Here is a 12,857-nt window from a genome sequence, read left to right as displayed (position 1 = left end):
TTTAGTAGCAACTAGTTCGTAGCTGTAACATTATTTTTTTATCCAATTACACATACTGTCGTACATGCTTTGAATTGATTGTAAGCGCTTTGGGCCATGTGGGAAAAGCGCACTATAAATAATAGTAATAGTAATAATAATAATAATAATAATAATAATAATAATAATAATAATAATAATAATAATAATAATAATAATAGTAATAATAATAATAATGAGGTTTCTTAATCTGAAATTGATAAAAAAGAAAGATCGTTACTCCGAGGGTTCGTTAATCTGAATATGAAATGAGATTCGTATTTCCGAAGGTTCGTTTGCGCACACCTTCTTTTCATTTTCGGATTAACAAACATTTGTGATAACGAAAGCACCCACGATCTCACCTCGGTTATTGGTTTCCTTACATCCCTTCTTCCCCTTCCACCCTCTCCTCCCCCACCACGCTGTATCTAAAATTGATGTGGGTCTCATAATCTCCCCGATTTGACTTTCTCTGCTACACAGTTCATCGGCTACGTCCAGGGGACATTGACGTGGTAGCAGCGATCGGTGATTCTCTATCGGTAGATATACAGCAGTGATGTTTATGACGATAATAATTATGGTGATAATTGTGATGAGTTTGACCATGTTTAGAAAACATTGATATCACTGATGTTTTATAGTGATAATGTATGATCAATATATGCGGCAAAGTGACTGATCAGATTTATAATTATGATAATTATGGTGATGATTAGGCCTATACAAAAAAAATCATCATAAATAGCTATTGTAATATCAGTAACTTGGTTGTAAAGATAAGTACAAAAAGTTAAAATTACGCTATTGACGTTGAATTAATTGACAGTGACAACGTTAATGCCCACGGTTATGCATTCAGAACGGTAAAGTAATAGCAACAAGTTCGTGGCGACGTTCTATAGCAGAATCTATTGATATAATTCATTTGGGTCACATTTTTGCCGAAGTACAGTTTCGTATGCTATATTCGTATAGGCTGTTGCAGGGACACCTTCCTGGCTGTTGTTACATCTAGATTTATGTGTCATACGTTGAAACGAGTGTCCGGGTCAATAGATCATTTCTTTTTATAAACAATTAATTGCATCTCAACTCTTATCTTAAGCGTACATTCAAGATAAGAGGCTGGCATTATTTTCCCACTGAATTATTTGCAGACGGCATATGCAGCCGAGGCGCCCATCTTTCTACCTGTCATGCTTAACTACTGGGGGGTTTCAGCAAGGTACGTGCTTCCAAATCAAAGAAATAGTCCTGTATATTCCATTATTTTATGGAAATTGAAAGAAAGTATAACGGCCCTGTGATCATGTTTCAACAGATATCCAACTGAATACCAAAGTGTGCCAAATGTATAATGAACCGAGGGGGAAAATGTCTAAAGAGAACGTCATTACTGGTGGTTTCAACTTCAGGGTCATTTCACAATACAACTATTTTCATTTCTTGGGGCGACAAGATCCATCGCGAGTTCCTATACACGTTTACACTGAACCTCATTTTGGGGTGACACGACATTAATTGCTCCTGCGGCAATTGCTCGGTTCTTATTTTCTCCAAGGACTTAGGGTTAGGGTTGTGTTTGAGGGTAGAATATAATCATGTTTGGCTTAGCGTGTAGATAATTCATGGAAGCATAATTATTGTCGCAGGAGCCAATGCCATGGAACCCATTTTGGATAAAAGGGCCAACAGGTGTACCAACACTCTGACACTACGCACACACAGTAACATTCAATCCCTATTGGACAGTGCTAATGAGTTGAAAAATATTCTGTGAGAGCAACTTCGCTGTCATGTGATGATTAGCTAGTCTTATAGAGGTAATGTTGCATAGCAACAGATCCATGTTTCCCATAAAATATTAGCACATCTCGCAAAAATTAAGGAAGAAATACATTTGAATTCTGATATTTCTGTCAATTTCTGCAGTCTAGTTAATAGTCTTTGGGGTTGTAAGAAATATTTTGGATTTTTTTTTTTTTTTTTGACTGAGTTGACATTCCGTAGACAGATTTACGCTGACGTTGATGCATGATATAGAACACTTTGTGTTTATATTTTCCACCAGCATTGGAGGAAATGGTGACATCAACTCTGTGGGAACCGTGGCAAGTGAGTTTAATGTAGCTCCATCCTTCCCAACCTCTCTCTTTCCTCCTCCCTCTCTCCTTGTTTTCCTGACTTAATCCTCTTCTAATGCTCAACAAAATTACGTGTATTTGACACCTTAATGGTATAGTTTGCCATTGGGAGCAGTGATTTTAAAAACAAATGTTCAAGATGTCACATTTGATGCATCATATGTGTAGGTCAGTCGTATCACAAAACATACTACCATTAAAAGATTTCACAATAAAGCCTAAAATATAAGGAGATATCATTGTTTTTCTCACTAAACCATGACTGTAGGCAGTTTATTGTAGAAACATTTCTATTACAACCATTGTTTGGATTTTGTATATTCAACAATACTTAACATTCAATATACTGATTGAAATTTTAACATTGGTTGTTTCTGTCCCTAGCTCACATTATTTTTAGAACTATTTTGAAGTGCTAAAACTGGGTTTTTGTTTCATCTGCAAATGGTAAATAATGCCTTTTAATTGATTTCATGGTCTGGTGTAGTATCGAAAGGCATTATATGAGGGAACCGGCTTTAGAATTAGGAGATTGGAAAGTATGCCGACCAAAGTGCATCATGGGTTTTATTTCTGTTACTGTTACTATATGTGGCTACCAATATCAAAAGAGACGTATACTCACGTCTCTTACTTTACTCGCGCCGAGGAGAGAGAGGGAGAGAGAGGAAAATACCTTTTCAAGTGATTGTTGTCTGACAGTGTGTGGCATAAGGTTTGAACGCATGGTGGTGCACGTGTTTTCGCTAACTTATCGCAGCTTATCATGATACACGTGCATAATCACAAATGTAGGCCTCTATGTGAGCACCTCATTAATTTGTGACGTTTACCTTATGTGTGGATCAATATGATCTATGATATAATGACCTTGATAAACGATTTTGTATGGATCTACGTAAAAGGGTAAATCCGATGAACAATACAGTTACGTGATATTGATACAAGCAAAGACGATGGTTTGTTTATTTTATTTCATTTTGCATTTTTCAAACAAATTCAAAATAATATATACATTACGTGATGCTTATTCAGCATGATACACTAGATAATTACTTAATGCAAGGTGCAATTTGATGAGACGTGATGATTATACTAATACCTTACAGGCAGCATTTTTCTTGTATACTGGTAAACATGTGATTTACCTCGTGGAAGTAAGAATTAAAAATGTATAGGAGAACTCATTTTAAATAGTTGCGTGATGTCAATGACGACGACGGGGAAAGCGAAATTTAGGGACTGTCAGTGAATAAGTGAAAACATGCAAAAAGAGAAAAAAATAATAGAAAATGAAAGAGAAAAGAGAGAATGCGTTTCAGTATCATATTATTATAGGCCTACAGTGTAAATCTAGTATAGGCGTTGGACAGTCACAGCCAATATAATTATGGATACCTTGTCGAGCCATTTTTTTTACTGGTCAAGAAAACCTTGGCTTTCTTCTAATGTGATTATTATCATTATTATTATTATTGTTATCATTATTATTATTATTATTGTTATTATTGTTATTATTATTATTATTATCATTATTATTATCATTACTATTATTATTATTATTATTATTATTATTATTATTATTATTATTATTATTATTATCATTATTATTATTATTATTATTATTATTATTATTATTATCATTATTATTATTATTATTATTATTATTGTTATTATTATTATTATTATTATTATTATTATTATTATTATCATTTGTCTCCGACCGGCAGATATCTTAAGACAGTACAATCCCGATATATTTGGCTTCTCCACCGGATCGGGTGTGGTCTTCACACAGCCAAAAGTCAAGAATTTCAATCATGCTGTGGTCGGAGCAACAGCAGAGTGAGTTACATTTCTTACTATAATTACATTCAGACGGTGATCCTTAACTTCGAGGACAAGCTCGTAGTTAAGCATGAGGCGCCAAGCGTCGCATAGTCTCTTTTTTGACGAAATTGTCATTTCGTGACGAAATCGACCGTGTGACACTTGGCGCCCCATAGAGCTTATCCTCGCAGTTAAGGCTCACCGTCCGAATGTAATTTTTGTCAACCTCGACATGATTTATACATGTTATACAGTATATCTTATTCTATACATCAAATCTGTTTCCATCGGTCTATCTTAATGTTATTTATATCACATCATACCAACTCATATCATATTTCAGCAGATTTATCGTAATATATTCTCTTTTTTAAGTTAGTTTCAGGATGCTTTGAGGACTCAGACAAACTTTCACGGTTAGTTGCAAAGGGAATCCCAACAAGTCATCTGATATAGACAGGAAAATTGCCAAGTGGTATACTGATCGAACACGTTGTAGGAGCAACTTTTATAACTGTAATCTTCTTTATCAAGGAGGTTTTCATTCTGTAGCAGCCATGTAAGCCGCGTCCCTTATTTCTCTACAGCGGTATCTGTATTCTTTCATTTATATATATTATGTCGATAAAACATCAGTGACATGCCAAAGCAAGCTCGCCGCCTGATCGACGACCTCAAGGCCGATTCCCGCGTCGATATGGAGAATGACTGGAAGTTCATCACCCTCTTCATCGGAGGCAACGATCTCTGTAGTGGTTGCAACAGGGAGAACTCGAAACCCGCCGCTTTTCTGGGTTTCATCCAGGAGGCACTGCAAATGTTCCATGATGAGGTATGGTCATAAAACATAATCCAACGCGGAACAGAAAGCATGAAAACGGAAATCCCCAATGTGAACGGAGAAATAATCATAAAAACAAAACAAAACAAAAAACAGATCTTCACCTTGTGTGACATTTATAAACATACATCGTGACGTAGAACTATATCATATTCCGTATCTTGAATTATTCAGTGAAAATAACATCTTAGTTTTGTATTTACCAAGGACAGGAGCCAACTGTTTCGTGAACGCGGATGCACGTCACCTGCTACTAACATCACATTACACTGAGCACTGAATTCCCCCATTTACTTTTCTCGGCTAATATGCATGTGACAAGAAAAGGAGAGTCAGTGCAGTCAAGGAAGTAAACCTAGGAAATGATAGCATCAATTATAGAGTTATAATCACCTACATACACGTCATGACCGAAAGTATATAGTTACATACTCCATCTAATGATATGCGTACTATGTAAATACTCAAGATATCATGTCAGCATTGCCATACTCATTTCTCTTTTTCAAGTAGGTATTAAAGTATTGATTTCTTTTTGTTTTTGTTTTCTGATTTCTTTTTGTAGTACATTGGATATCCCAGATTTAGGCTACTGTGTACTTTTTACTAGGATCCCTCCTGCGTGTGATTCCTTATTGCCAGTTTCATTGTTCTTGCTTCGTGTTACAGAAGTGTTGTAGTTGATCATTTTAGAAGTTTGTTTGTTTGTTTGTTTTATTTTATTTAATCACGAGATAAAATGCCCTCGATCAGCTAGGTGAGGCTGTTTTTAAGAGAGGCCGTGAATACAGTGTTACAGCAACAATAAAAACAACACAACAGTTAACAAATCAATCAAAGCAAATTAATAATAAGAACCAAAAAAAAAACCAACAACAACAACAAGCGTAACAAAATGAAATACAACATAGCAGAAACTAGATACCAAGAAAAAAAAGGAATATAGACGTAATCACTAAACAGAAACGCTACAAAAGAGGATGACACAAACATGTATAGTGCAATGTCATTTGCAATGTGGAGTTATATGTATTGACATGTTTTAGTCTTCTCTGCAAAACAAGGAATAAAATCAAATCAACCAAATCAGATAGTAATGGCGTTACGGAATGAAGTCTGTGACAAGTATCTTTTTTTTTTTTTTTTTTTTTTTTTTTTTTTTACTCTCACAGTATAACGAGGTAAACATGAGTATAATAAACATGAATTAGTTTTTTTCTTTTTTTTTAACTTCCTCTTCCTCAATTGCCTTAAAGTGCAATGTTATACTCCACATTCACGCTAGCTTTGATTGTGGCGTATAACCAAATGAGTAGAATGGCTATAACAAACGCAACATGACACATAAAAGAAGGTTTTAGGGATTCACACGTTTACGCGTTTACCACATAAGATATGCAAAGAAAAAAATATGAAAAGAAAAAGAGATGTGGACAAAATATTCGCCTCACAAGTGTTCTAAAGAAAACAAAAATTCTTTCTGTTTTATGACAACTGAAAGAAGAAAACAAGAAAGAAACTTGTATCTTTGGCATCAGTTGTTAGGTGGAATGCTAAGCAAGGCAAAATCTAAGAAGAAGGGAATTTCACTTCCTGAATCATTTTTAGTTCAGTCCAAGTCAAGTTTATTTTTCTCCATCTCAACATGTAGTTAGTAGCACATACACACTACGCAAATAAAAGGAAAGAGATGTCAACAAATAAGTAATAAAAAAAGGCAGGGTACAATATGATTTTGAGGAGATAAAAGAGGTGAAACATTGAGTAATAAATAATTTGGTGATTATCGACCAATAAATTTTTTATTAATGTACAAAACCGTGGGAGAGTTTTGAAGAAGGGTGACATCATCACCTAAGTATATCTGCATATTTGTATCGTTGGAAACAATGATGAAATAAAATTATCGCAGTTCTGTTGGAAAGCCATGGATTTCCATAACCTTATAATTTTCACTTTATAGACTTTCATTAATTCATTCGAGTATTCGTAATAAATTATGTGCTGTTTCAGATTCAATTATGAAATAATAATGATACAACGTAGTCAATAAGGCGGAGTACAATATCATATCGCAGGTTCCACGGACGTTTGTCAACTTGGTTGGCGTAATGAATGCATATGTTCTACCAGAGCTTGGAGGAAGTCTGACATGTAACCTCGTTCATCGGTAAGTTTTGTGTTCATCTTTTATCATAATTCTTGTCGACTTTGACACTGCTGTGCAAGAATTGTGGATCAATTGACCTACTAAATGCCAAAAATGTGTGCTAACTATCAAGGCTGCAATAACAGCCCCTTTTATTTGTTTTCTTTCTTCTTAGATTTAAAAAAAAAGAAAAAAAGAAAAATGAAAGGGGGCGTAATGTCTGAATGTACTGCGCGTAAGGCTTTTGGTTTTATTCTTTTTTTTTTCTTTTTTTTCCTTGTCAGCAGATTAAACCCGGAAGTGGTATATAAACTACATTGCGCCCCCCCTTTTTTTAAAACGGAATTTCTGGATGCACCCCTGTGCGATGCTTACCTTATTCCGGAGAAGACAGATTCAAATTTCAGTTAACATGATTGAATATGATAATCTGTGGAGTTCAGTTATCATAAAATGCTTTGTACTGACGATTTTCATAATCATACACAGTACATGATAGGAGAGAAAGAGAGAGGGATGGGGGTGGGGGGAGGAGGGGAAGGTGGAATAAGTTTTGAAGGGAATCCAAATTTCCAAACATGTCGACTACTTGAAGAATCGGCAGTGATACCAATGACAATGATATCCCCTGTTTGTAATATTAGCATAATCAGTTGTCTCTGTATTAAGATGTGAAATTTTGTCATTCTACTCCTTTCTATGCTTGTTCTTCTTTTCCTCAGGATAGTTTGCAAATGTTTATCTCAAGACGGTGGAGATGAGGAAGTGTACCAAAGAACCAAGGAGTATCAAGTAAGGTTATAGACAACTGGAAAGGTAGATTTGGATATTAGTATAAGAGTGGCGGTCGGGTAAGAGAACGATAGCTTGCGAAATTTGAGGAAGGCACTTAGTTGTTGGGCTGTTTCTTTATGGAAAAGGAGCTTTCTATATCTAAAAATTAGGTAAAATTATATTGTAATTGTTTGCATTGAACTGTAATTTTGTATGTCAATCTTTTTTTTTCAGTATCTTAATTCCTATTTTCTTTTTGTAATATGCATGATTTCTTATATTTTGCTTTGTGTGTTTGTTTGTTTATTTTTTTCTTTTCTTATACTATGTATAAAATGTACTGTAATTGTATGGTTTTTAAACTACACGGACTCACAGAAGAACAGCCATTGGCTGAAGTGAGTGACCCGTGGTGAAATAAAATAAACTCAACTCAACTCTTCACCTCACACATCCTTCTTGAAAACTTTATCATCAATGTTATTTTTTTCTTTAAGTGAGGGAAGTCTCTAGAAGATTTACATGTATTTCTGGGAAGATATCTATTGAACAATGCTTATTTCACAGCGTGATTGATGCCAAGATGTTGTTTTTTCTTGCATAGAAAATGGTTAAGGAATTCATAGAGAGCGGATATTTCGATAACAAAGAAGACTTCACAGTGGCGTACCAGCCTTTCTTCCACGAAACAACGCTGCCTCGAAAGCCGGTAAGGACACTTCGTGAACATTCCCATTTTTCTTATATTAAAACGGGAAAAATTTGCGGCATTATGTGGAAATTGGTGTCTTTTTTGTTTGTTTGTTTGTTTGTTTGTCTGTGTGTTTTGTTTTTTTTGTTTTTTTTTTTTGTTCACGACTGAGGTTTCTTTCATATCGACGCATAAAGTTATGAGTATGATAAACCACGGTCCTGAAAATACGATGTACGCTGTCGGTGTAGTTAGAAACAAAACAAAACAAACTTTGATAACAAGGTATTGGTGACTTTGCAGCTTTAGGTCGATGTGGAAGCACGAACATTCCTTGTCTTTAGGAGGTAGATGTACCTATGTGAGTGCTCTCTCCAGTAATACAATGGAGTTATCATTAATGTATTGGTTATTTCTTCCATAGGCTGGACAACCACGGAAAAACCAAGGGAAAAATAATTTAGGATTTTAAAATTACTCGAAGATGGCAGACATTTCACAATATGAATGAGTTCTCCATGACTTCTGAGTGTAATGATTTAGAAACGCACTGTTGATAAAGGCATCGTGTTTTGTTTTTGTTTGTTTGTTTGTTTGTTTGTTTGGTTTTTTTTTTTTGGGGGGGGGGGGTTGACAAACAATTATCCCTCCTGCAAGCAAGGGACACTTCGCTGTCAATTTAAGAAAACATCATCAATCGATGGTCATTAATAATTCCTGAAACCGAAGAGCAATTCTTTGAATGAGAAATTAAATCCTTATGCCTGTAGGATGAATGATAACTCATGAATATTCATACGATCATGCACCCTTTTGAGGACCAACAGCACAGAACTCTAATGACATTGTATAATGTAGGGAGGTTGTCAATGACAGTGGCGCAGTGAAACGGTCAATGATTATTCATTCATTTATTTTTTTAACGTAATATCGCCATTCAGGACGGAAAGCCGGATGCTTCGTACTTCGCTCCCGATTGTTTTCACTTCAGTCAGAAAGGGCAGACAGCTCAAGCCGTGGCCAATTGGAATTCTCTGGTAAGAAAGTACCACATTCAGCATGATGTATATAGCGTAATATTTGGTACAACAATTAATATAATATTGCGATCTCCATGGAAACAGGTATTGTGTTTTTGCATTTTTCTTTTCATTCATTTGATTTTAAATGAACATAATTATTATCGCCGTGTTATTTCACACGCGCCTTGTTAAATAGCAATAAAGTCATTATGTCCACGAACTTTCAATGTCTTTACAACCGTGACGTGAATATCAAATCTAATCCAGCCGAGGCAAAGCATTCTTTTCTCAAAATAAGGTGATTATCTCAAGTGTTCCTATTGTCTCGTTTCATAATCTTGTTTTCTTTATGCTGTCTAGAAAACAGTGAACTTCTAGATTACTTTGTTGATATAGCACATGTTTCTTTTTAGGGCTCATTTTTCTTTCGTCCAAATACATATGAATCGTTTTGAAATATATACATTTGTCTCATATTCTTTATTTCGTATTTCATATTGACGCGATCCTTCACAATTTCTGTGACAGTTTGAACCAGTTGGGTCCAAGCGACTGGAATGGGTACCCGGAGAAGAACTACAGTGCCCATCTGAGGTATTTTTTGACAAAATCCGATCAGCCGCATGTATGCACAAGCATGAGAATGCACCATCCCAAAAAGTACCAAAAAATGAAAATACATGTTTTCCTGATAGAGTTTACAGACGACATCGCAGGAAAACATGCAAGTTTAATATGCTCAGTCTTGGGAAGGTGCATTCAAAAAAATGTCTTTTGTTAAATATATTTGTGCTTTACCAGTGATTGACAGATGATGTCATCGACTGACTCTTGGTTTGGAAATTTTGTTTTGTTTTGTTTTTGTGGGAATATCCAGGTTATCTGAAGAAAATTATAAAAATCATTGATAAATGTATGAGACATATTTAGCTATTATTTTGGTCACATTATTATGTGATGATCATACAGGGTACTTTATTAATGACTACATGTCAACATGCAGTAGGCCTACATGTCAGCATGTATTGCATTTGATTTAATTCCTTGAAATAATTCAACACCATATCGTCCATGCCTATTTATTATTTTCTATACATTTCTATCTTTTTCACTTCTTTGACTGACAATTAATTTTCCCCAATGATCCACCCAAAGTATGCACCAGAACTTGAATTTCAATCAGGGAAATGCAAAAGATCCTTCGTCATGTGACAGGGGATATCCCCTCCCACATCTTCCCCGTTCTTAATTATGCAATCATTGCAATCACAACGAACAACTGTGAAAAGGCAAACATCCAGAGGATTACACAAATTCTGAATCTTGAGTGAGATCTATTCTCTTATATTTTTAAAGTTCTCTTACAATTTATGCTGTTTCGTCAAGGTGAAAATCAAAATGACGTGAAGAGCTCTGAACAGTACTTGATACCACAGCTAATGATTGTCATAATTCATGAGATTTGATCGCACGACTCTTGTACCAAGCAGTTAGTTCTCTTCTTTTTTTTTCCTCTCGTGATTGTTCCTAGACTGACAAAAGTGAAATGTGACATTTTGTTAAAGCTGTTTGTGGTCCAGTTTCTGATGGTTATACGCACATTTCCAGCTTCTATTACTTATTCTAGAGTCACTGTACCCTGACTGCAATAATAGATGGTATTAATGTCATATTAGGGCTAAAACGTCGTTGCCATTGATTATCTGTATGAAATACCAGTGCAGCCCTATATGTAACTTATGACGAAAATGATATTCAAATTAATGAAATTCTATAATTGCTATAATTCTTTATAGTTCCTTAATGCTATAATTCCTTATAGTTGCATGCTATAAGGATTAGAACTAACACTTGCTGTCGGGCGAAAGCTCGGTGGTCTATTGGAGATGACGCCTGTCCGGTGATCAGGAGGTCGTAGGTTCGAATCTTGCTCGAGTATGTACGCCCATGATTTTTTATCATGGCTACTACTAAAACACTGATCAATTCAGTGCTTATTTACGTCGATGTAGGGCAATTTGTCAATCTGTTGCAATGAAAATGATGCTATACTAATTAACGTCACGAGTAAATGTAACGGCACACTGGTTATCGTCCTTTTGATGTATTCTCTTCGCATGTGCCAGGATTTCCCATACATCTACACCAATACGAACAGTCAGGCCCACATTGCGGGGAGCGACCAAGAGATGCCGTCACATCAGGAGACCGCTGGCCACATTCCTCTGTCCGACAAGAGTGGCTTCACCAGTCAGACCCTAATCATCGTCGGAGCCGTTTCGGGCGTCCTCGTAAGCATCGTCGTGATCGCCATCTTCGTGAGTGCGTGGAAGAAACCGAGGAAGCCCAATACAACTTACGCAACATTTTAAAGGGAAATTCCAGGCTTTTGATATGGAATAAAATCAGACGTGTACACTGATGCACGTTTCATCGAAATCGGACAGAAAATCAGAATGTTTTGAAATTCTAAAGATCCGCGTGTTTTCACCGAACACAATAATTTTGGAAGAGGCGGACTTGTGCCTCAACTCACAGTTCTCTCATTGGTATATTATACACGACATTGTCATTAAAATAATTTTTTTGATCGATGTAGCAACTACATTCTTTTTCCCTCTGCATGTGAGTCATCGTTGGCAGGTAACAAGACTATGGTAATTTGATGCAAAGGGTACATCTTATAGTCACGTTGATTTCATGCCAAAAAAGAGGGAAGTTCTGTGAAGATCTGTATGAATTAACAGTTCCATGGGAGACTTATATGGTCGTACGTCACATTTTCCAATTTGAGTGTATTATGGCTGTAATTAGTACAATTTATATATTTGCGATTTGCGAGATCATTTGAAATTCTACAATTCTATAACTTTTTCATCTTAGGTCTGATTTTGTCATCGTCGTCCATTGCGTTTGATTTGTCTGATCTTTCTCTATTTATCAGAGCTAACGTGAATAAAGTGTGGAATAATCACACTTTTAACAGGCATGCCTGTACAGTCGAACGCTGTGCATGCAGCACAAAATGATGAACAATATTCATTCATATTTCGGTGAATGAATGCACTCTCAATGTATCAGAACGGTGCAATAGCAGCGATTTCATTCACTGCAATTGATCTCTTTTTCTTTTTCCTTATATAATGGGTTTATGCAGGCAAGAAATACAGTATTAGATGTCTTCCAGGTACAGACCACCTGACTTGCAGGGTTCTCAAAGGTTATATCAATGGAGAGTGTGAGGAAAACATTAAAGGAGATCGCTGAATCTCCCTTCTAAGAAAGTTAGGGTAGTGCCAGAAGTTTTGCTCTTCTATTTTGTAAATTATGTCGAAGAAAAATATCTGGTCCTGTCCCAATCGTAGGCAGCGTGTGCTTTTTT

The 12,857-nt window shown here is 35.8% G+C and overlaps 1 protein-coding gene across 1 annotated transcript in view; it reads left to right on the top strand.

Moving 5' to 3' along the window:
* LOC140237062 (phospholipase B1, membrane-associated-like) overlaps positions 1-12,425 on the top strand; it is a 28,571-nt gene extending 16,146 nt beyond the window's left edge. The window contains exons 5-16 of the mRNA XM_072317005.1: positions 505-563; positions 1,182-1,249; positions 2,096-2,139; positions 3,899-4,013; positions 4,635-4,830; positions 6,918-7,009; positions 7,711-7,780; positions 8,367-8,471; positions 9,395-9,490; positions 10,004-10,069; positions 11,602-11,793; positions 12,420-12,425. Of these exons, the coding sequence (XP_072173106.1) occupies positions 505-563; positions 1,182-1,249; positions 2,096-2,139; positions 3,899-4,013; positions 4,635-4,830; positions 6,918-7,009; positions 7,711-7,780; positions 8,367-8,471; positions 9,395-9,490; positions 10,004-10,069; positions 11,602-11,793; positions 12,420-12,425 (1,109 nt within the window). The remainder of the gene's footprint in view (positions 1-504; positions 564-1,181; positions 1,250-2,095; positions 2,140-3,898; positions 4,014-4,634; positions 4,831-6,917; positions 7,010-7,710; positions 7,781-8,366; positions 8,472-9,394; positions 9,491-10,003; positions 10,070-11,601; positions 11,794-12,419) is intronic.
* Positions 12,426-12,857: the final 432 nt, after the last annotated feature.

This window comes from Diadema setosum, chromosome 1 (genome assembly GCF_964275005.1).
Source record: "Diadema setosum chromosome 1, eeDiaSeto1, whole genome shotgun sequence".
NCBI classification, from domain to species: domain Eukaryota; kingdom Metazoa; phylum Echinodermata; class Echinoidea; order Diadematoida; family Diadematidae; genus Diadema; species Diadema setosum.
Note: the sequence above shows the minus strand (reverse complement) of the source record. Positions and strands in the feature narration are given on the sequence as shown.